The 24,447-nt window shown below is 45.9% G+C and overlaps 1 protein-coding gene across 1 annotated transcript; it reads right to left on the reverse strand.

Annotated features, from left to right (window-relative positions):
* Nucleotides 1-802: 802 nt before the first annotated feature.
* CIMIP1 (ciliary microtubule inner protein 1) lies at nucleotides 803-22,554 on the reverse strand. Its single transcript, XM_005887981.2, has 4 exons — nucleotides 22,339-22,554; nucleotides 15,100-15,181; nucleotides 13,593-13,694; nucleotides 803-7,246 (listed from the first exon to the last, which is right to left on the reverse strand). The coding sequence occupies exons 1-4, from the start codon at nucleotides 22,404-22,406 to the stop codon at nucleotides 7,085-7,087; spliced, it is 414 nt and encodes a 137-aa protein (XP_005888043.1). The 5' UTR covers nucleotides 22,407-22,554; the 3' UTR covers nucleotides 803-7,084.
* Between the last annotated feature and the right edge of the window lie 1,893 nt (nucleotides 22,555-24,447).

Consider the following 24,447-nt stretch of genomic DNA (forward strand, 5'->3'; position numbering starts at 1 on the left):
TTTTATCTCTGATCCCACCAGAACTGTTTTCCTGAGGCTGGGAAAGATCCCACTAAACAGGTCCATGGGGCGGAGATGGCCAACAGAGGCAGTGACCACATGGCCTCCATGAATGACTGAGATCTGACGTGGCAAACTGGTGGCTTGAGGGCTGGTTGTACTCAGCTTGCCCTCTGCAGTGGGAAATATATGTCTCTGTGTTATCTATGTCGGGTATATAAAAAAATATACATAAAAGAGTAATTTCATGCACATTACCCAGAATTGACAACTTAATATAACTTTCAGTCATTTTAAGAAAAATTGAGCTGAACTCACATTACGTAAAAAGAACCATTTTAAAGATATAGCTCAGTGTTGTTTCATGGATTCACCATGTTGTACAATCATTGCCTCTGTCTAGTCCCAAAGCTTCTTTATTGCCCCAAGAGGAAACCCTGTACCCATTAGCTGGCGATCCTCAAGCCCCCTTCCTCCAGACCCTGGTAGCCACAGATCTACTTTCTGTCCCTGTTTATTTGCCTAATCTGGACGTTTTGTGCAAATGGGAGCATATAATGGGCGATCTACGTTTGGCTTTTTTCACTTGCATCACATGTCTGAAGTTCTTCCATGTTGTAGTACGTCTCAGTAACTTCTTCCTTTTTATGTCACTTTTGCTCAAACTCACTTTTTTCTGTATTTTTAACTGAAGGATAATTGTGTTGGTTTCTGCCATACACAAACATGACCGAGTCATTTTTTTTTAAAGCAGAGGAAACAGCTTTTATTGATGAGTTATTTCCAAAAACCACACAAATGGTGTTAGCTTCTGCTGTGTAACAAATTACCCTCAAACTGAGCGGCTTAAAACACCATTTGTGGCCTCCCAGCTTCTGGGGGCCAGGAGCCTGGGTGCAGCCTGTCTGGGTCCCCTGGGTCGGGGTCTCTCGCAGGCTGTGGCCATCGCAAAGCTCCATAGGGAAGGATCGGGTTCAGGCTTGTTCATGGGATCACTGGCAGGATTCAGTTCCTCATGGGCCATAGGGTCAAGGCCGTATGAGCTGTTGGACAGTGGTTTCCCTCAGTTTCTTGGCATGTGAGCATCTCCACCAGGCATCTCATGACATGGCAGCCAGCCTCATCAGGGGGAGAGAGAGAGAGAGAGAGAGAGAGAGAGAGAAAAGAAACAGGAGGGAGACGGAGAGGAGAACACAGCTGGGCCTGGAGTCATAGCCTGTTGTAACCTCATCTGGGAAGTGGTGACAATATTTTATGTCCAAGACAGATGACTTACCAATTCCAAACTCCAAAACACTTCCAGGTCCAGAAATACTCATTTGACAGCAAAGTTCATTTGGTAGCAAAATCTGAACCAAGAATCTTTAGAGTCTTGATTCCTTTCAGTGTGAGCATTCATACATTTTACAACAAAAATACAAATGGATTTCATTTGGAGGGGCTGCCCTAGATCATACCAGAAAGTCAAAGTGAAAGAGTTAGTCGCTCAGTCGTGTCTGACTCTTTGTGAACCCATGGACTATAGCCCGCCAGGCTCCTCAGTCCATGTTATTCTCCAGGCAAGAATACTGGAGTGGGCTGTCATTTCCTTCTCCAGGGGATCTTCCCAACCCAGGGATCAAACTTGGGTCTCCCACTTCGCAGATGGATTCTTTACTGTCTGAGCCATCAGGGAAGCCCCAGACCTTAGCAGAAGGGTTATGTAATACATAATATATGCACCATCTAAAATCTACAAAGCTCTAAATTCTCAGACACCTCTGGTCCCATGCTGTGGATGCTGAAAGCCCAGGGTCCATTGGGTGGGTACTCTGGTGTGTTTGAACACGTAAGAGCAAGAGATGTGTTTTCCACTAGCTTTACTTCCTTCGATCATGTCATTTTCTTGAAACTCAAGCATCAGAGTTTCTAATTTGTCTTGGATGAGCTGTGCTTGTGACAGCATCCATTCCGAGTCCTTGGCCCGATTATGTTTTGCTTCATTTCCGAGGTCTCTCATTTAGACTGAGGCCGTCTGGATGGTCATTGCTGTGATGTATTTCAGCATCTTGTATCCAGGTTCGCCAGCCTCGTCTTGACCTTGGAAATGTGGTGACATTTATGAGGTCATTTGGACACCCACAAGGAGGTTGATTTCCATAGATTAAATGTCAAGTTTGAGACGGTCCAGGGTGATGGACTCCTTGATGCTGTCCACTCCCATTCTCAGATGTCCTTTGGCTGGACATTTCTGCTCCATTACAAGCCCATGAGTGCCAACCAAATTACTCAGGTCGTCTGAATCCGGGGGGTTGGGGTGGGGAGGCTCCGGGCAGTGTCAAGTGAGACGGGCAGGAACGTTGTCTCATTTTTATTTTTCAAATAAAACGTATATGTGGTTAGTTGGTGAATATATTACTGGAGGCAGGAAAAAAAAATCCTACCAACTGAGGTTTCTGAGATGTTAGTTCGTTTACAAAACCTAACTACCTGTGTATTGACCAGCACAAAAGGGTAAAAAAGAATCTCTGTACATCAATGTTTTAAGTAGAAGTAGTTTTATGGGGTGTTAGACACATGGACATAAATTGGAGTAAGCATTATCTAAATTAAGTAGCAAAGAGTGTTAAATAGTCTTCTGGAAATTTAAATGTGTTTGTGTTCTCATTGTCTGGAGGACGTGTGTCTTCAGATTTTGATTTGAGTCTCTCCCTCTCTTTAAAGAAATCTTAGAGTTTATGGTCACCATGCTGAATGTTACATACAATTGTGCATGCCGTACGATTCATCTACCTTATAACTGAAAGTTTGTACGTTTGACCTCCTTCACCCATTTTCACCACCCCCCACGTCTGACAACCATCAATCTGTGCTCTGTCTCTAAGAGACTGCATTTTTTTTTAAGATTTCACATAGAAGTGAAATCATACAGCATTTGTCTTTCTCTGAGTTAGCATCGTGTTCTCTGTCTATCTGTGTTGTTGCAAATGCAGGGTTTCCTTCCTTTTGATGGTGAATGGCATTTCTTTGTATATACACACACCACATTTTCTTGTGTTCATCCATCGATGGGCACTTAGCTTGTTTCCAAACCTAGACCCTGTGCAAAATGCTACAGTGAACACGGAGGTGTAGATATTTCTTCCAAATAGAGATTTCATATCCTTCAGATAAATGCCCAAACGTGGAACTGCTGGATCATATGACAGTTCTATTTTAAACTTTTAGAGGAATCTTCATGACTGTTTCCTATAGCAGCATGTCAATTTACATTCCCACCGACAGCACATAGGGTTGATCCGAATCTCTTGAATTTCTATTCCCTCAAGGAACTGAAGTCCACCAGATCTAAGTATGGATGCGCCCATTTCCTCTGCTGGTACACAGTGGGCACCAGGGCCAGGAGAGCCCTGAAAACCTTTAGAACCCAGACTTCTGGTCTTTCTGAAGGTCCAGCTGTTCAGCCACGGCGTGGTCTGCTCTACTCCTCCAGATCATTTCCTTTGACAGTACTGACCAGTCTCCCTACAGCCTGGCTACTGATTAACACAGACCAACGAATTAAAGTGAGAATTAAAGTTTTAGAAGAAGGATGTCCCTGGTGATACAGAGGATAAGAATCTGTCTGCTAATACAGGGGGCACAGGTTCAATCCCTGGTCTGGGAGGATCTCACATGCTGCAGGGCAGCTAAGCCCATATGCCGCGACTATGGAAGCCCATGTGCCTTAGAGCCTGTGCTCTGAAATAAGAGAAACCACTGCAATGAGAACCCCACACACTGCAGTGAAAAGCAGCCCCCGCTCGCCACAACTAGAGAGGAGTGAAGGAGTGAAAGGTGCTCAGTCGTGTCCAACTCTGACGTTATGGACTGTTGCCTGCCAGGCTCCTCTATCCATGGAATTCTCAAGGCAAGAATACAGGTGGGTAGCCATTCCCTTCTGCAGGGGATCCTTCCAATCAGGGATCAAATCCAGGTCTCCCACACTGTGGGTAGATTCTTTACTGTCTAAGCCACCAGGGAAGCCCACAACTAGAGTAGCCTGTGTAAAGCAACAAAGACTCAGCACAGCCAAAAAAAAGTTTCAGAAGAGTCAAACCAGATATATTGAATTGGGGTCCAGACAAAAGGGAGCCCATCCATTTTGCTAGACATTTTTGTTGACAAACTGTCATGGAAGATGGCTCTCAGATTCATTTTATGATCAGAAATTAGAACAAAAAGAAAAATCAGAATCACATTTGGGCCGCAGGGATGTGCTGTGTCACGCACAGCAGTCAGACGGGAATGTGGTCCTGGTGGGGTCGAGACGAAGCTGGCAGACACAAGAGTCTGGCTGCTCCGCTCGACTGCAGCGGCATCTGATCACAACAAGGGACATGGGTTTCTTCAAGGGTAGATGCCTTGCCTGCAGCAATGACCGAGATGCCAAAACATTAGGATTTAAGTGGGGAGGACTTGGCCGAGCATCCTGGTGTTTAGTCTACATCGGGCTCAACATCTGGGTGATTGGAGACATCTTTGGAGGTGAATGAGCCACATGACCTGGTCTCATGTGAACACAGCCTGGATCAAGAGCAGTGAAAGACAAATGCTCCGAAGACAGTGTTTTCTGAGCAGGGAGAGGAGGCAGTGAAATCTACTCCAGACTCTGCCTGGCTCCGGCATGGCTGTAACCAAGGACTACAAGCCGGGTGACTTAAGCAACAGGAGTTGGTCCTCTCCCAGGGCAATCCAGGTGTGGGTGGAATCCTGCCTTGTCTATTCCCAGCTTCTGGTGATTTGCTGGCGATTCTCAGCATCCTTGGCTTATAGATTGCTGCTGTTTAATCACTCAGTCATGTCTGACTCTTTGCGACCCCACGAACTCTAACCCACCAGGTTCCTCTGTCCATGGGATTATCCAGGCAAGAACACTGGAGTGGGTTGCCATTTCCTCCTCCAGGGAATCTTCCTGACCTAGGGATTGAACCTACGTCTCCTGCGTTGGCAAGCAGATTCTTTATCATCAAGCCACCAGGGAAGCTTGTGGATACATCACTCCAATTTCTGCCTCATCACATGGCTTCTTCCCCATGTGTCTGTGTCTCCACCTGGCCGTCTCCTCCCTGTGTCTCTGCTCTTCTTACAAGGACACCAGTCATATTGGATTAAGTCTCCCCGCCCCAACTCCAGTATGACTTCATCCTAATTTAACTAATTCCCTCTGCAATGACCCTGTTTCTAAATCAGGCCACATTCACAAGTGCTGGAGGTTAGAACTACGACAGATCTTTCTTGGGGAGTACACGGTTCATCCCGTAATACCTTGGCCGTCTGTTTCTCAGGACCTGAAGAGCTGTGGCATCTCTCCTTTGTATGTGTGGCCCCTGGGATATCAGCAGGATGACTGAGGGATTTCCTGGCGGCCGTGGTCCATGTGATCCACGCGGCAGGCGATAAGGGCAGGCACCATGCTCAGAGGGAATGACCAGGCATCTTGAAGGGCTGATTCTCTTGTGTTCTGGCTCTTTCAGGCCAGGTAGCCTGTGAGAGCCCGAGTTTCCTTCTCTGGTTTGGAGGCAAGCCTTGAGGGGCAGAGAACCATCGAGAAGGCTGGGAGGAGGCTCTGTGCTGTGCCTCTGTTCTCAGTGTCTGATCAACTGGCTCCGCAGCTGTCTGCAGCCAGGCCCCATCCCCCACCCCCGGGGTAGTAGGGAGACCGATCCCTCAGGGAACATCCTGCAGACTTTATAGAGAACCACTCCCCGAACAAGAGCAATTCTCCCCCAGGGCCTGTGGGGTTCCGACACTGAGCCCAGAACTTGGAGGGGATGGTGGCCCAGACTCAGCAATAATCCTCTCCCCCTAGCACTGGGTGCCCCAGAGTCACAGAGCCCCTTTAGAAGTGTGCTAGTTGAGGCCTAGCATGCTAGGGTCAGGGGACGTTTCTAGATGAGGGAATCTTGGGTTGGTAAAGCATACCCACCACACCTGGACAGGAAGGTGAGCAGGAGGATGGGTGGGCCTCGCAGGTGGGTTCCACCAGGTACAAGTGCTTGCAGCCCACCTCGGTCAAGCAAACACAGGGAGGAACCCACCCCATCAACAGTGACACTGGGACCACCAAGAGGAGGAAGGAGCGTGACGTCATGGAGGGCAGGTAACTGATGTTGCTGCCCTGCCCTGCCCACCCCGGGGCTGAAGGAGACACCATCCTCTGCTACTCAGAAACGAAACACAGGCCTCCACAGGCCACGTGTAAACTCTCCCCTCTCCGGCTCCCTGGGGTCCAGCTGGTGGGGCCCAAGGGCCTGTTGGCTGCTCCTCTTGGTCCTCTTGCACCAACTGGATGCCCCACTCCCCACGTCCACCCCCATTTGTAGGAACTGGAGCCAAGCCTCAGAGACGGCAGTGGACTCAAATGCTGACCACAGGGTGGATGTCAAAGGCCCCCAGGGGAAGGACGCTGGCCAGCTCAGCTGCTGTCTTTGCTGTAGTGGGTGGGAGGGTGGTTGGGTGGGGGGCAGACCAGGTCAGGATGGGGTTTCTAGGGAGCACTGGGAAACCCATCCTTCCTGGAAATCTGTGCTCACTGCTAATTTTGTGCTTGTTTCTGCTTTAAAGCTGTTGACATATTGCCGATATCCTGGGGAATGACTGTGGAGGGGTCCTCAGAGCACGTTATTCCTCCTGAAAAGCAGGCCCAGGGGTGCTGAGGTACAGAAACACCTGGCCAACCACCTCATCTTAACAAGGATGGTGAGAAAGGGGATGGAAGACGACAATAAGGATTTAGACAAATATTTAAAAATGAGATCACATTGTGTCTTTTAAAGCTATCCCTGAAATTTCTCAAGGTATGAAAAAACATTCAGGGAGTCTATTTTGCCTTATTCATTGCATTAGCCAAGAATGAATGCATTACAAGAATGTTCCAGAAGGGAAGAACTGATGAAAATGTCTAAGGACTGTTTTGTGTTCTTTGCAACAGCATCCCATGAACACGTGTTGGGGGGAACTCTGACCTCAGGGGGAGGTCTGGAGCTTGTCCTTTCCTGGGCACGGGCACTGGGGCTGACGGTCTGCCCTTCCTTGCCCCAGGGGCCGGGGTCTCCATCTGGACTCAGTGTATGCCTTGTTTCGGCCAGTTTAGCTCCTTGGCATATGCCCCTTTGCAGCTTCTGATCTCATAGTCGTGCTCCAGACACTTGTTCAGGCCTGGCACCCCGGACCGCCAGCCGATGAAGCCCTGTGTGGTCTTCGGGACTGGGGGGGAGGGAAGCACCTGCAATAGAAGGACAGAGGATGAGTTGCCTTGGGCCACAGCCACAGGAGGTGTGTCTCCAGACGCATCAGGATCGGCGTGTGAGACCTGGTGTGGAGAAGACAGAAAGAACCCTGGTATAGACCACCAACAGACACATGGGTCAATGGAATAGAACAGAGAGCCCAGAAATGAACTTGCACTTCTATGGGGCCTTAATCCACCTGAAAGGAGGCAGGATATATAATGGGGAAAAGACATCCTCTGGGAAACATGGTGTTGGGAAAACTGGACAGCTACCCAATGGCTCAATGTGTAAAGAATCTGCCTGCAGTGGAGAAGACATGGGATACCCAGGTTTGATCCTTGGGTGGGGAAGATCCCCTGGAGGAGGAAGTGGCAACCCACAGTTCAGTATTCTTGCCTGGATAATCCCACGGACAGAGGAGCCAGGCGGGCTACAGTCCATGGGGTCACAAGAGTCGGACATGACTTGGCAACGAAACAACAACATGGGAAAGAAGCAAACTGGTCTACTTCTCACATCATGCACAGAAATGAACTCAAATGGATTAAAGACTTAAAGCTAAGATCTGAAATAATAAAACTTCCAGAAGAAAACATTGGCAGCACACTTTCTGATGTTGGTCTTAGCAATAATTTTTTGGATATGTCTCCTAAGGCAAACGTAAACAAGTGGGTACTACATCAAACTAAATGGAAACAATCAATAGGACAAAAAAGGCCGCCTATTGAACGGGGGAAGATATTTGCAAACGTATCCGATTAAGGGTTAATATCCAAAATGTACAAAGAACTCGTATAACTCAGCATCACAGAAACAAACAACTTGATTGAAAGGTAGGCAGAGCACCCTAGTAGACATTTTCCCAAGGAAGATATACAGGCAGTTAATAGTCACACGAAAATGTTCAGTGTCACCAAACATCACACCTGTCAGAGTGGCCATCATCAAAAAGACAACAAGTAATGTGTTGGCAATGATGTGGAGGAAAGGGAACCCTCATGCACTGTTGCTGCTGCTGCTGCTAAGTCATTTCAGTCATGTCCGACTCTGTGTGACCCCATAGACAGCAGCCCACCAGGCTCTGCCGTCCCTGGGATTCTCCAGGCAAGAACACTGGAGTGGGTTGCCATTTCCTTCTCCAATGCATGAAAGTGAAAAGTGAAAGTGAAGTCGCTCAGTCGTGTCCGACTCTTAGCGACCCCATGGACTGCAGCCTACCAGGCTTCTCCGTCCATGGGATTTTCCAGGCAAAAGTACTGGAGTGGGGTGCCATTGTTGGTGGGATGTAAACTGGTGCAGTCACTGTGGAAAACAGTTTGTTAGAAAAGTAAAAATAGAACTATTGTAGGATCTAACAATTCCACTCCTGGATATTTATCTAAAGTAAATGAAAGCAGTAATTCAAAAAGATATATGCAACTCTATGTTAATTGAACATGTTAAAGAAAGCTGAGTGCCAAAGTGTTGATGCTTTTGAACTGTGGTGTTAGAGAAGACTCTTGAGAGTCCCTTGGGCTGCAAGGAGGTCAAACCAGTCAATCCTAAAGGAAATCAACCCTGAATATTCATTGGAAGGACTGATGCTGAAGCTGAAGCTCCAATCCTTTGGCCACCTGATGCGAAGAGCCGATTCACTGGAAAAGACCCTGATGCTAGGAAAGATTGAGGGCAGGAGGAGAAGGGGATGACACAGGATGAGATGGTTGGATGGCATCACCAACTCAATGGACATGAGTTTGAGTAAACTGTGGGATATAGTGGAGGACAGAGGAGCCTGGTGTGCTGCAGTTCATGTGGTCACAAAGAGTTGGACATGACAACGACTAAATGACAATAAATGTTAACTGAACCATTATTTGCAATAGCCAAGATAAGGAAGCAATCTAAATGCCCATCAATAGGTGAATGAATAAAGATGTGGTCTGTACACACAACGGGATATTACTCAGCAATAAAACTAATGAAATCTTCCCACTGGTGACAACATAGGTGGGCCTAGAAGAATTCTTAGCAGTGAAATAAGTCAGACAGAGAAAGACAAATACTGCATGATTTCACTTACATATGGATTCTTAAAAAACAAATGAACAACAGAAACAGAGTCACAGAAACAGAGAGCACACAGGTAGTCGCCAGAGGGGAGGTGGAGGAGGAGAGAAATAGGTGGAGATTAGGAGGTACAGACTTCCAGCTACAAAATAAATGAGTCACGGTATGAAACGTAGTGTGGGGAATATAGTCAGTAATTATGTAATATCTTTGTATGGTGACAGATCATAACTAGACTTGTGATCATTTTGAAATGTTTAGAAACACTGAGTCACTATGCTGTATAACAGAAACCAACAGCATTGTAGGTCAATTATACTTCTAAAACAAACTCATAGGAAAAGAGATCAGTTTTGAGGTTACCAGAGGAAAGGCCGGAGAGGAGGGGGATAGGATGAAGGTGGTCAAAAGGTACAAGCTTCGAGTTATAAGATAAAAAATACCAGGGATATAATGTACAACATGATAAATATAATGAATGCTGCTCTATGTTATATACAAAAACAGTTACGATTAAGAGAATAAATCCTAAGAATTCTCATCACAAGGAGGAATGTTTCTCTAGTTCTTAAATTTTGTATCTGTATGAGATGATATGCTAAGTCGCACCCCACTCCAGTACTTTTGCCTGGAAAATCCCATGGATGGAGAAGCCTGGTAGGCTGCAGTCCATGGGGTCGCTAAGAGTTGGACACGACTGAGCGACTTCACTTTCACTTTTCACTGTCATGCATTGGTGAAGGAAATGGCAACCCACTCCGGTGTTCTTGCCTGGAGAATCCCAGGGACAGGGGGAGCCTGGTGGGCTGCCGTCTATGGGGTCACACAGAGTCGGACATGACTGAAGTGACTGATGGATCTTCACTAATCCTAGCGTGATAATCATTTCATGATGTACGTAAGTCAACTTCTGATGCTGTGTATTTTATACTTACTCAGTAATGTATGTCAATTATAGGTCAATAAAGTGAAGAAAAAAGTCAGAAAAGACAGAAAGAAGAGCCAGTGTCCCTAAGTAAGTTTCACTGAATGTAAGTACGCACCAACCCGCTGGACTCAGAGATCACATGTTCCCTGAAAATAATGATCAATCATCAAACATGTCTTTTTATCTCATAACGTTTAACATATTTAATTCATGACCTCCAGTAAAATAACTTTCATTTGGTAAAAGAGCAAAAAAGAGAAACAAAAGCAAGGTGCAGATATAGAGACTATTATAGTTCATAGTTGTTCAGTTGCTAAGTCGTGTCTGGCTCTTTGAGACCCCATGGACTGTAACCCGCCAGGCTCCTCTGTCCGTGGGATTCTCCAGGCAAGAATACTCGAGTGGGTTGCCATTTCCTTCGCCAGGGGAGATTCCTGACCCAGGGATCAAACCTGTATCTCCTGTGTCTCCTGCATTGGCAGGCAGGTTCACTACCACTGAGGCACCAGGGGAGCCACAGTTTATAGTGCCCTTTATAAAATATATGGCAATATTGTCAGATGGTATCCTGGCAGTTATAGACCTTCCAGATTTGATTAGAAGGCTTTATGATACGTGTGTAAACACACACACACACACCAAACCATAGATACCACAGGAGTGAAAGAAATTGATTTTAATTAAAAACCAAAAAGGAAATGGGATTCTATCTGAAATGAAAAAACACAATTTCATTTGTCAATTCCTTGAAATTTGAAAAATTTTTGGAAAATGTGGGTGAATGCTTATGCAGGGTTTGCCTTTCTATTTGAAATAACCTTCTGTTCTGCTCTTATGGGGGGATTTGAACCAAGACAGCAGTGAGGAATATTCGTTCAAGCAGAAGAACTGAGATGAAGAGGTTTAATATGCTTGGGGTTATGAGTTCACGCTTAGCTCAAAGGATCTTTGAATGAGGCGGTGGCGAGAGGGGACAGTCCTGGTGGGCCAGCTGCCACTGGTGGCAGAAGCCCCTTAACATATGTTCTTGATGAACTATTAACATTAATCTCCTGAGAGGCCCCATGCAGGGAGGGTCATGAACAGATGCTGGCGGGGCCAGTTTCCTCCAGCCAGCAAGTTCTCCACAATGCTGGTCCAGACTGGCTGTCAGGCACACAGACTAGCTTTCAAGTCCAGCTTGTAAGAGAAATGCAGTCAGAATCCACCCCGGGAGCTCACACTTCACCCATCAGACTGGCAAAGAGATGAAGACACCACCGTCAACAAAGGTCTAGAGGGAAAATCTGTGAAGGGCAACATTACCGCCATCTATGAAAAAGGAAAACACAAACATGTTTTGACCTGACAATCCACCTCTCAGCATTTATCGTAAGACATCCAAATACCTGCATGTGCACGCACCAAGATTATTGTGGGAGGCTGACTGCAGCCCTGTGTGTCACAGCAGGCGCCTGGACAGCCCACATGTCCATCCCCTGAAGACCCATTCAGTCACAGCCCCTCCACACCACGGAAAACTATACAGCAATGTAAAAGATGGAGGCAGCTGTGTGTTCTGAGATGGGATGACTTGGAAGATAAACTGCTAAGAGAAAAACGATGTATAAAATGTGTAAAATATGGTATAAATTGTGTATATTAGCTGCTCAGTTGTGTCCGACTCTTTGTGACCCATTGAACTAGAGCCACCAGGCTCCTCTGTCAATGGGATTTCCCAGGCAAGATTACTGGAGTGGATAGCCATTCCCTTCTCCAGGGGATCTTCCTGACCCAGGGATTGAAACCGGGTCTCCTGCATTGCATTCGTTACCAGCTGAGCCACCAGGGAAGCCCGTCCAGGGTTAAGGGAAGAGTTATATAAATTATGGTCAATTCGTACAATTAAGAAAAATGCAGTCATTAATATATTAATGATTCAGAATGCTATGGGTGACTGCATGGAAAGATAAATAGGCTATATTGTTGAATGAAAAAAGATTACAAAGCAGTCTGTGGAATTTTATTTTTAAATATGTATATATGCATGTATGAGTTTGTGTGTGTGTGTGTTGAAGGAGTAGCTGAGGATAGCACTTAAGAGCAGGGCTCTGAAATCAGATACACTTGACCTTGGAAAAGTTGTTCAGTCTTTGTCAGCTTCGGTTTCCTCAACTGCAAAATGGGTTTGATGGCAGTTATATCCATTCTCCAGGGATGTTGTGGAAATAAGATAATCATGTAAAGCACTCAGTATGGGGAGCAACTAAAGGGCAATAATAAAAGAATATGAGCCAGCATTTATTGGTGGTACATGAGGCGTAGAAGGCATCTGGAAGAACTCCCCCAAATGCTAACCATGGGTCAGTGTATGTATATGGATATTTTAATTTATGATTTATATTTTGCTGCATTTCTAGAAAAGTCAGCAAGTCTCTCTTGCTGTATAATCAGCAGAGGAAACCTCTCAATATCTCAGTGGAATGCATTCTTTCATTCATTCAGCTAATAGGTCGTACCCACTGAGCACCTAACTCAAACAAGCTGGCCATCCCATCTGACCCTGAGGGTGTCAGAGAAAGAAAATCCAGAATCGAACTCACCCATCCCTGGCCTCCTTCATCCTGAGTTTTCATCCCCCCTCCCCACATCGGGACACGGAAGTGCCTGCTCCATAGGTGGATGGAGAGCAGAACCCAGGATTAAAATGACAGAGAAGGCATGAGAAGGGCTTTCCTGGTGGCTCAGACCATAAAGAATCTGCCTGCAAGGCAGGAGACCTGTGTTCGATCCCTGGGTTGGAAAGATCCCCTGAAAGAGGAAATGGGTACCGACTCCAGTATTCTTGACTGGAGAATGTTATGGACAGAGGAGCTTGGTGGGCTACAGTTTATGGGGTCGCAAAGAGTCAGACATGATTAAGCCACTAACACTTTCACTTTCCCCATGAGAGAAGACCAGGGATATACAGAGCTCAGCAACTTCTAGAGGCATCTACCCCACATCCACATCTGACTGGTCTTTGGTAGGAATACTATCTATGTCTTCTCCCCTCTGGATGACCCAGTCACTCACTCAGCAACAAGAGTGACATTTTAAGAAGGCAATTCTCAATATTCCGCAGCCCTGCTTCCCTCTGCAAATCAGGCTCAGATCCCAGTTCCTTCCTCTGGACTCTAAGGTCCTGCACATATAAAGACCAATAACCTGCTGTGTCTCCCATGTGTGGGCCTAGGAAGGACTGGAAACCCATGTCCCTGTGGCCTGGGCACTGCTGTGTCCTTACCTGTGCCCAAGGCTTGGCCCACCTGAAGCAACACCGTTTCTGGTGGGGTGGAGATTTCTTACTTAGGAAAACAAGTACTTAAAAAGATTTTGCGAACCTTGATGTATTTCTCCACTGGGGTCACCGGCCGGATGCGGAACCGCTCAGGAAGCTCGATTTTGGGCTTTGGGGTGGCTGGTTCTTCTTCACACTTGATCAGCTGAAACACAATCCCCAGAGGCAGGGCCCCACTGGTTGAGCCTTCGGGAGCTTCCTTTCGCAGTCCCCCCAGAACAAGACTCTTCTCAGGTGACAAAGGCGGGACTCAGGTCAATGTTAGAAAGGGGCAGAGTGGGGACCTGCCGGCAGCCCAACTCAGGCCCAGGCTCTCCCAGACTGCCCATTTACTGCCCTGCCCATGATGTGAGAACATGTTACAGCTTATGGACTCAAACTAAAAACCTGCCAGCAAGGTTCAGGACCAGCCTCTAAACTAGGAGGATAGCCTCCAACCCCCCAACTTTTAATTTTTAAAGCAATTTTGAGCTCTTCAAAATCCTGATTTAATTACACATGAAGACTATTAATACAGATTCCTTTATGCATATCATATTAATAAGGACTCATTTTATGCATAAAATTTCAAATTGTGTAACTCTCCAAGTATTAAGAAAGCTCATTAAGAATGGCATAATTTCAGAGCCAGTGGGACAGGGTGAATTACAAAGGGGGTTTATATGGTCTAGAATCAAGTACGTTTTGAATTATGCGGCCCTTGAGTGATTCTGCCTCACCTCTAGAGAAACGTGGTTTCCTCATGTTGTGTCCTAGGGATATCATGGAAGGTTGCAAACCGCTGGCCACCATGCTGGTGAAGTCCACACAAGCCCACATATATGTGGGTCTTTATATGGTGTTTTATAAATGGAGCCACTATTCTAGACTCAGACATTTTCATTAAAGCATCTGAATTTCCAGACTCTCTTGAACAATCAGAAAATGCAGCTGAGTCTGTCTTGCCTGTGAGCCCTCAGCAAGGCTGATCTTGGTGCCTCTGGCTGGGGTTAGAGGTCTCTGCTGATGTCCCCAACACTCCCTATTTATTATCTCTGGTCCCTTCCCTCATTTCTGGTGTAGGAAATACCAAGAGTTATTTTCCTAATAATCTTGCAGATATTCACTTGGCCTCTCCTTTCTTTCCCTCTGAACCTCACAGTCACCCAATGAGGCAGTGAGGACTATCACCCCATTTTACAGATGGCAAGTCCAAGGCTGAGTAGCCCTGGAATCAACCAGACCAGCATCTTCCTTTGGTGCCTTTCTTAGCTGTGTAACTTTGTACTTTTTAGAGCTCAAATTCCTCATTTGTAAAATGGGCCTCAAATAGCATCCTTCTCTGCACAGGGCTTGTCTTATGGATTCAACAAGCTGGTTTGGATGAAGCACCTAGAATGTGCCTGGCATGTAGTAAAACTCAATAAATTTTTAAATCAAAGGAACTTTCAGGTGTCAGCCATCTTCAACATGCTCTATAAATTTATTCCTTTGAATTAAACACTTCATAACCACTTATTCTTGGAAATGATTGGGTCTATAACCTCCAGGGTCATCAACTTTACATTTACCTCCTCGAAGGGTGTTGATAAAAATCCCCAATTCTGGGCCCAGTTTTGCCGTGCTTCGTTTTCAGCCTTCAGGCGATATTTCCTAGGGGGAGGCGGGGGGAAGAGTTCTTAAGTGATGTACAACATTTGAAAAGGGTTGACATAGCAAACCCTAAAAGGTGCCCTGGGGAGAATTTGACCTTCATTGATGCACCTGGACTGAGTGATGATTCCCAAACAGGGAGAGAGTGGGAGGCCCTGTCACTGGGGGATTGTCATTCATGAAAGGGAGACACGTGTCTTAGAACCAGAGATGCTGGTTGGATAGTACATCAAGGACCAGACAAGACTAGGGCTGCCTCTGCCCTAGGGGTCATCTCGATACTGGATCCCTTATTTTAGGGGCCCTTGGACCTGCAGTAATGGGGGAGTGTTAAATCCTGATGGAGGTATAAGTAAAGTTCCTTTGTTTCCAGAGCAAGGACCAGGGCAGAGTGAGGTACTAGGGTGCAAAATTTAAGGAGGCACCCATTCCCAGTTCTTGCAAGGGCAGAGCCAGAACCTGCATGACCGTGACAGGGAGCCCTCCTTAAACACTGCACCCCAGGCCCCTCGTTTGTTCCACCCTAATCCTGGCCCTGCTTTTGCTGCACACGTGATATAATTTATACATAACTACCCACGAGCTGAGGTGAGTTTCAGTTGAAGTGCAGGTGTGTCTTTTACCAAAAAACTGATTAAACATTTATTCATTTGGATTTTCAAGTTTCCTTTCCTCTTTTGGAACCAGTGTCTGCACCCCAAGCCCCCTTTAATGTCTCAACAGTTTCTGAGGCCCAAGCTATTTCCCCGGGGGGGAGGGGCTGAGCACCTAAATCAGTTAAACCACTCAGTCATGTCCGATTCTTTGCGACCTCATGGATTGCATCATGCCAGGCTTCCCTGTCCATCACCAACACCTGGAGTTTGCTCAAACTCATGTCCATTGAGTTAGTGATGCCATCCAACCATCTCATCCTCTGTCGTCCCCTTCTTCTCCCACCTTCAATCTTTCCCAGCATCAGGGTCTTTCCCAATGAGTCAGTTCTTCACATCAGTAGCCAAAGTATTGGAGTTTCAGCTTCAGCATCAGTCCTTCCAAGGAATATTCAGGACTGATTTACTTTAGGATTGACTGGTTTGATCTCCTTGCAGTCCAAGGGAACTCTCAAGAGTCTTCTCCAACACCACAGTTCAAAAGCATCATTTCTTCAGTGCTCAGCTTTCTCTATGGTCCAACTCTCACAATCATACATGACTACTGGAAAAACCATAGCTTTGACTAGATGGACCTTTGTTGGAAAAATTATGTCTCTGTGATTCAATATGCTGTCTAGGTTGGCCATAGCTTTTCTTCCAACGAGCAAGCGTCTTTTAATTTCACGGCTGCAGTCACCATCTGCAATGATTTTGGAGCCCAGAAAAATAAAGTCTGATCTCACTGTTTCCATTGTTTCTCCATCTATTTGCCATGAAGTGATGGGACTGGATGTCATGATCTTAGTTTTCTGAATGTTGAGTTTTAAGCCAACTTTTTCACTCTCCTCTTTCACTTTCATCAAGAAAGTGATGAAAGCTCTTTAGTTCTTCTTCGCTTTCCTCCATAAGGGTGGTATCATCTGTATATCTGAGGTTATTGATATTTCTTCCAGTGATCTTGATTCCAGCTTGTGCTTCATCCAGCCCAGCATTTCGCATGATGTACTCTGCATATAAGTTAAATAAGCAGGGTGACAATATACAGCCTTGACGTACTCCTTTTCCTATTTGGAACCAGTCTGTTGTTCCATGTTGAGTTCTAATTGTTGCTTCTTGACCTGCATACAGATTTCTCAGGAAGCAGGTCAGGTGGTCTGGTATTCCCAGAAATTCTGGTATCTCTTTCAGAATTTTCCACAGTTTGTTGTGATCCACCCAGTCAAAGGCTTTGGTATAGTCAATAAAACAGAAGTAGATGTTTTTCAGGAACTCTCTCGCTTTTTCAATGATCCAACGGATGTTGGCAATTTGATCTCTGGCTCCTCTGCCTTTTCTAAAACCAGCTTGAAAATCTGAAAGTTCACAGTTCATGTAACTGTTGAAGCCTGGCTTGGAGAATTTTGAGCGTTACTTTGCTAACATATGAGATGAGTGCAATTGTTCAGTAGTTTGAACATTCTTTGGCACTGCCTTTCTTTGGGATTGGAATGAAAACTGACCTTTTCCAGTCCTGTGGCCACTGCTGAGTTTTCCAAATTTGCTGGCATATTGAGTGCAGCACTTTCACAGCATCATCTTTCAGGATTTGAAATAGCTCAACTGGAATTCTGTCCTCTCCACTAGCTTTGTTTGTAGTGATGCTTCCTAAGGCCCACTTGACTTTGCATTCCAGGATGTCTGGCTCTAGGTGAGTGATCACACCATCATGGTTATCTGGGTTATGAAGATCTTTTTGTATAGTTCTTCTGTGTGTTCTTGACACCTCTTCTTTATATCTTCTGCTTCTGTTAGGTCCATACCATTTCTGTCCTTTATTGTGCCCGTCTTTGCGTGAAATGTTCTCTTGGTATCTCTAATTTTCTTCAAGAGATCTCTAGTCTTTCACATTCTATTGTTTTTCTTTATTTCTTTGCATCAATCACTGAGGAAGGCTTTCTTATCTCTCCTGCTGTTCTTTGGAACTCTGCATTCAAACGGGTTTATCTTTCCTTTTCTCCTTTGCCTTTCACTTCTTTTCTTTTCTCAGCTGTTTGTAAGGCCTCCTCAGATAACCATTTTGTCTTTCTGCATTTCTTTTTCTTGGAGATGGTGTTGATTACTGCCTCCTGTACAATGTCACGAACCTCTGTCTACAGTTCTTCAGGTACTTGGTCTATCAGATACAACCCCTTGAAGCTATTTGTCACTTCTACTGTATAATTGTAAGGGATTTGATTTAGATCATGGTAAAGTATCTGTCTACAATGCAGGAGACCTGGGTTCAATCCCTGGGTCAGGAAGATTCCCTGGAGAAGGAAATGGCAACCCAATCCAGTACTCTTGCCTAGAAAATCCTATGGATGGAGGAGCCTGGTGTCCATGGGGTCACAAAGAGTCAGACACGACTAAGAGACTTCACTTTCACTTTCTTTTCATACCTGAATGGTCTAGTGGTTTTCCCTACTTTCTTCAATTTTAGCCGGAATTTGGCAATAAGGAGTTCATGATCTGAGCCACAGTCAGCTCCGGTCTTGTTTTTGCTGACTGTATAGAGCTTCTCCTTTGGCTGCAAAGAATATAATCTATCTGATTTTGGTATTGACCATCTGGTGATGTCCATATGTAGAGTTTTCTCTTATGTTGTTGTAAGAGGGTGTTGCTATGACCAGTGCATTCTCTTAGCAAAAACTCTGTTAGCCTTTGCCCTGCTTCATTTTGAACTCCAAGGCCAAATTTGCCTGTTACTCCAGGTATCTCTTAATTTCCTATTTTTGCATTTCATTCCCCTATAATGAAAAGGACATCTTTTTTGGATGAGCATGGACCTGCCCATCAGAACAAGACCCAGTTTTCCCTACAGTCAGTCTCTCCCAACAGGAAACTTCCATAAGCCTCTTATCCTTATCCCTCAGAGGGAAGACAGAATGAAAACCACAATCACAGGAAACTAACCAAACTGATCACATGGACCACAGCCTTGTCTAACTCAATAAAACTATGAGCCATGCCATGTAGAGATATCCAAGATGGGTGGGTCATGGTGGAGAGTTCTGACAAAATATGGTCCACTGGAGAGGGAACGGCAAACCACTTCAGTATTCTTGAGAATACCATGAACAGTATGAAAAGGCAAAAAGATAGGACACTGAAAGATGAACTCCCCAGGTCAGTAGGTGCCCAATATGCTACTGGAGAAGAGTGGAGAAATAACTCCAGAAAGAATGAAGAGACAGAGCCAAAACAAAAGCAACGCCCAGTTATGGATGTGACTGGTGATGGAAGTAAAGTCCAATGCTGTAAAGAACAATATTGCATAGGAACCTGGAATGTTAAGTCCACGAATCAAGGTAAATCAGAAGTGGTCAAACAGGAGATGGCAAGAGTGAACACTGACATTTTAGGAATCATTGAGCACCTAAAGCTGAGTCTATTTCCAAAGAAAGTGTAACATGAGACAGAAAGATGAGCCATATATGTACTTAAAATATTCTAGAGCCACATTTTTAAAAAAGCGAAAATAAACAGGTAAATTTAATTCTGGTGTCACTTTTTAGGGGCATGAAGTTTTTGAAATCTAGTGTTTTATATTTATGCTGCTGCTACTGCTAAGTCGCTTCAGTTGTATCCGACTCTGTGCGACCCCATAGACGGCAGCCCACCAGGCTTCCCTGTCCCTGGGATTCTCCAGTCAAGAACACTGCAGTGGGTTGCCATTTCCCTCTCCAATGCACGAAAGTGAAAAGTGAAAGTGAAGTCGCTCAGTTGTGTCTGACTCCAGCGACCCCATGGACTGCAGCCTACCAGGCTCCTCCATGCATGGGATTCTCCAGGCAAAAGTACTGGAGTGGGGTGCCATTATAGCTCATTCCAATTTGGAATAGTTACCTATCCAGTGCTCAACAGCCACTGTGACATGGGGCAGAACAGTCTAAGGGCTTAACTGGCTCTGTTCACCAACGAGGGGCCCTCTGATTTGGGTCTTGAAGGATAAGTAGGAGTTTGTTTGGTGGGGGAAGAGAGAAAAGGGCATTCTAAGCAGAGGAAACAGACCCTGCTATGGTAGTATAATATTTCCTACTGTGGGTACCTGGATAAAAATAAAGATTAAAAAAATAATAATAGCCTGTATTTATTGCAAATAACACTGGCTTTCCATTTTCAAGAGTGATATAAAGTTTTCTATAAAAAGAAGTTTATTAGGTCAAACAAAGCTAATTTAAAGAAAAATATGAAGTGACTATTACAGGATTTTCAAGGAAATGGTATAAGTCTTAAGAGATGAAAATAAGATAACTGAAGTTTAAGAGGTTAGCAATGATGGTTTGTTGTTGCTAAATATCCCCTGGTGAAGGGAAATGACTACCCAGTCAAGTATTCTTGCCTGGAGAATTACATGGACAGAGGAGCCTGGCAGATTACAGTCCACGGGGTTGCAAAGAGTTGGACACTACTGAGTGACTAACACTGCATTTATTTATTTGTATCTAAATTAGTAACTTTCCATATTGGTTAAAACTTCAAAGAGATGGGATATTACCTAGCAATGGGACAGAAAGGCAAATAGAAACATCCATTATAGATGTTTACTGAATATGAATTTTTTAGAAAATGAATTTAATTCTTTAAAACTCGTTGAAAAACCAGGATAAGCAAGAGTAAATATAAAGTGCTCTCTTTCGAACTGAACAAATACTCAGTTCAGTTCAGTCACTCAGTTGTGTCTGACTCTTTGTGACCCCATGAATCACAGCACGCCAGGCCTCCCTGTCCATCACCAACTTCCAGAGTTCACCCAAACTCATGTGCATCGAGTCGGTGAGGCCATCCAGCCATCTCATCCTCTGTCATCCCCTTCTCCTCCTGCCCCCAATCCCTCCCAGCATCAGGGTCTTTTCCAATGAGTCAGCTCTTCACATGAGGTGGCCAAAGTATTGGAGTTTCAGCCTCAACATCAGTCCTTCCAATGAACACCCAGGACTGGTCTCCTTTAGGATGGACTGGTTGGATCTCCTTGCAGTCCAAGGGACTCTCAAGAGTCTTCAACACCACAGTTCAAAAGCATCAATTCTTCGGCGCTCAGCTTTCTTTATAGTCCAACTCTCACATCCATACATGACCACTGGAAAAACCATAGCCTTGACTAGACAGACCTTTGTTGGCAAAGTAATATCTCTGCTTTTTAATATGCTGTCTAGGTTGGGCATAACTTTCCTTCTAAGGAGTAAGCATCTTTTAATTTCATGGCTGCAATCGCCATCTGCAGTGATTTTGGAGCCCCCAAAAATAAAGTCAGCCACTGTTTCCCCATCTATCTACCATGAAGTGATGGGACCGGATGCCATGATCTTAGTTATCTGAATGTTGAGCTTTAAGCCAAAATTTTCACTTTCCTCTCTCACTTTCATCAAGAGGCTTTTTAGTTCCTCTTCACTTTCTGCCATAAGGGTGGTGTCATCTGCATATCTGAGGTTATTGATATTTCTCCCGGCAATCTTGATTCCAGCTTGTGCTTCTTCCAGCCCAGCGTTTCTCATGATGTATTCTGCATATAAGTTAAATAAGCAGGGTGACAACATACAGCCTTGACGTACTCCTTTTCCTATTTGGAACCAGTCTGTTGTTCCATGTCCATTTCTAACTGTTGCTTCCTGACCTGCATATAAGTTTCTCAAGAGGCAGGTCAGGTGGTCTGGTATTCCCACCTCTTTCAGAATTTTCCACAGTTGATTGTGATCCACATGGTCAAAGGCTTTGGCATAGTCAATAAAGCAGAAATAGATGTTTTTCTTGAACTCTCTTGCTTTTTTGATGATCCAGAGGATGTTGGCAATTTGATCTCTGGTTCCTCTGCCTTTTCTAAAACCAGGACGAAGCTAGTGGAGGTGATGGAATTCCAGTTGAGCTATTTCAAACCCTGAAAGATGATGCTGTGAAAGTGCTGCACTCAATATGCCAGCAAATTTGGAAAACTCAGCAGTGGCCACAGGACTGGAAAAGGTCAGTTTTCATTCCAATCCCAAAGAAAGGCAATGGCAAAGAATGCTCAAACTACCACACAATTGCACTCATCTCACACGGTAGTAAAGTAATGCTCAAAATTCTCCAAGCTAGGCTTCAGCAGTACGTGAACCATGAACTTCCAGATATTCAAGCTGGTTTTAGAAAAGGCAGAGGAACCAGAGATCAAATTGCCAACATCCACTGGATCATGGAAAAAGCAAGAGAGTTCCAGAACAAATATTAAGATTTTTTAAAACATTGGGTAAATCTTAAAAATAAGCACTCAACCGTCGGCTCTCAACAAGCAAAGCTTTGCGGAGGACTGTAGGGCCAGATGCAAAATGTTTCACGCCTCTGTGGTGGGCCAAAGAAGAGAAAGAGAAAGGCTCTTTCCGCAAGGCACCCCCACCACCTCCAGCACACACTCCTAGCGCCCAGAAGTCGACCACTTCCAGGACTTGGTGGGAAAACTGAGGCTGCCAGGTGCGCACACTTTGGGTGGGAACGGTCCAGCCCACTGGGTTACTGAGTCCCCGGCCTTACCAGATCTCATCCTGGGCCACGAGGTTCATGCGCTCGGCCGCAGCCGTGCTGATCGGTTTCTGCGCCATGGGGCCTGGGGTCTTGGCACGCCCCCGCGCGCTCAGGCCTCGGGCTCAGCGTCTCAAGTCTCCTTGGAGACCGGTTGCTGAGCAACGCGGGACGCGGAGGCGGAGCCGGGGCCGCACCTGGAGAGATTGGGGCAGCCGGGCTCTCCTCTCCAGGCGTCAGGGCGCCTACTGACAACCTCGGTCCACAGTCACGCTCTTCGCGCGCCTCCCTGCCCACCTGCTTTGTCCGGGGCTGCCACAGCCCTCCTCCTCTGGGGAAAACCTTGGGGAAACCTCAAGACCTTACACGCCCTCCTCCTTTTAGACCTGTCACGCAAGTATACTCGCCAGGTGTACCAAGCCTAAGTGTACCGAGCTTAATGGATTCTGTCATAGAGACTCCTGTAACCACCTCCTGGATTACGAAATAGGTCACCCCAGCCCACCTCTTTTGTCAACTTCTCTTAGCATCCTGGTGTCGTTTTTCTCTGGCTTCCTTGTTCCAGTGTTACGTTTGACAGGTTCAGCCGTATTGCCGCGAGTACCCAGGGTGTGGTCACTTCCATGCAGACGGCACTGGGGCCAATCTTTGGGGCCTCCACGAAAGTGCTGCTGTGAATTTCAGCGCACGTGACTTTTGGCTACACATGCATGTGGCTATACATGCATTTCTTTGGCATCCACTCTTTATAATTATCTCCAAATGCAGCTCAAAGATAATACTGCCTTCCGACCCCACACCCCAACCTCTCTTTCATGCCCATCAACACTAATCCCTCATCACTGGGATGCTCATGGGGTGTTTGTTGACTGACCTATTGACCTCCCTGCCCTAGCTTCCATCCTACCATGTTGTCATTGGCCTGGTACTGAAAATGTGTCTAAAACAACAGAACATGCATCCACTTCCTAGGGCAGGGGAAGGTTCCTCTGCTTGAGCAGCCGCAGGGTACAGAGGTGTCCAGAGCCTAGTGGTGCTGAGAGAAGGAGGCAACAAGCTTCACTGACTGATAGATTGTCTCCAGGTGACTGAGAGCCTGTGAGTGCTTTCATCTCCTCACTGGAGATGGGGGATTCTCCCTGGCAGATAAGTCTCCCTCCCTCCCTATCCCTGACCTCCTGGGGTATTCACAGATTTGAGCATTTATCACAGTGTTTGGATGATGTATCTTCCCCTCTTGATGATGTTCCCCACAGTCAGCTGTGTGATGCTCCTCTCTGCTGCTGGAAATGCTGGGTGGAGGCCCAGGATTGGGTGGTCCCTACTGCTGCTTCAAATAAAATACTGAGGGGGCCAGGCAGGGGCTGGAATCAGAGCTCTGGGGATTCACCAGCTAATGGTTAGCACCCCATGGCCACAGCTGAGCGATCCAGCCCGACAGGCTGAATTGCTGCAGGTGGACAGGGATGCAGGTGGGCCTAGAGTTTCCTGCCTAGCCTTGTCTCTGAGATCGCCATTCCTACGACGGGAGAGAAGGTGTCCTGGGAAGAACTGTGAATGGTGGATACTAGGAAGAGAAGAGGATCTGTTGTATAGGGGACAAAGTCTGCTACTCTCTTGGGAAGTTTCTAAGAGGATTTTGTTACAATGATTAATTAAGAATAAATTTGTTTGCTAAATGTCTGTATGCCAGACACCAAGGGTTCATTCATTCTTCAAATGTTTGCTGACAGCCTCCATGTGCCTGGGGATCCAGGAAGGAAAAAGGCTGACAAAGTCATTGCCCTCCTGGGGCTGACTTGTCTGGAAGGAAGACACACAATGAAGCAAGTGAAGACGGATCAACAAATGTACTGTCACCCCAGACAGAGATGTGTGTTGCCAAGAAAGTTAAATCAGGGAAGAGGGCTCGAGGTGACAGGTCCAGTGAAGGGCCTATTCTAAGTGGGTGGTCAGGAAAGGCCTGTCCGAGGAAAGGATGACTGAGCACAGAACTGGGGAGGGAGGCCCCCATGCAAAGGGGTCAGAAGACCACGTTGTCCTTTCCATGGAGGACAGAGGTGCAAGACAAAGGTCTTGAGGCAGAACAAGCCCAGGGTGTTTGAAGGCCACTGTGGAGGC

The sequence above is a fragment of the Bos mutus genome, chromosome 13 (assembly GCF_027580195.1).
Source record: "Bos mutus isolate GX-2022 chromosome 13, NWIPB_WYAK_1.1, whole genome shotgun sequence".
NCBI lineage: Eukaryota > Metazoa > Chordata > Mammalia > Artiodactyla > Bovidae > Bos > Bos mutus.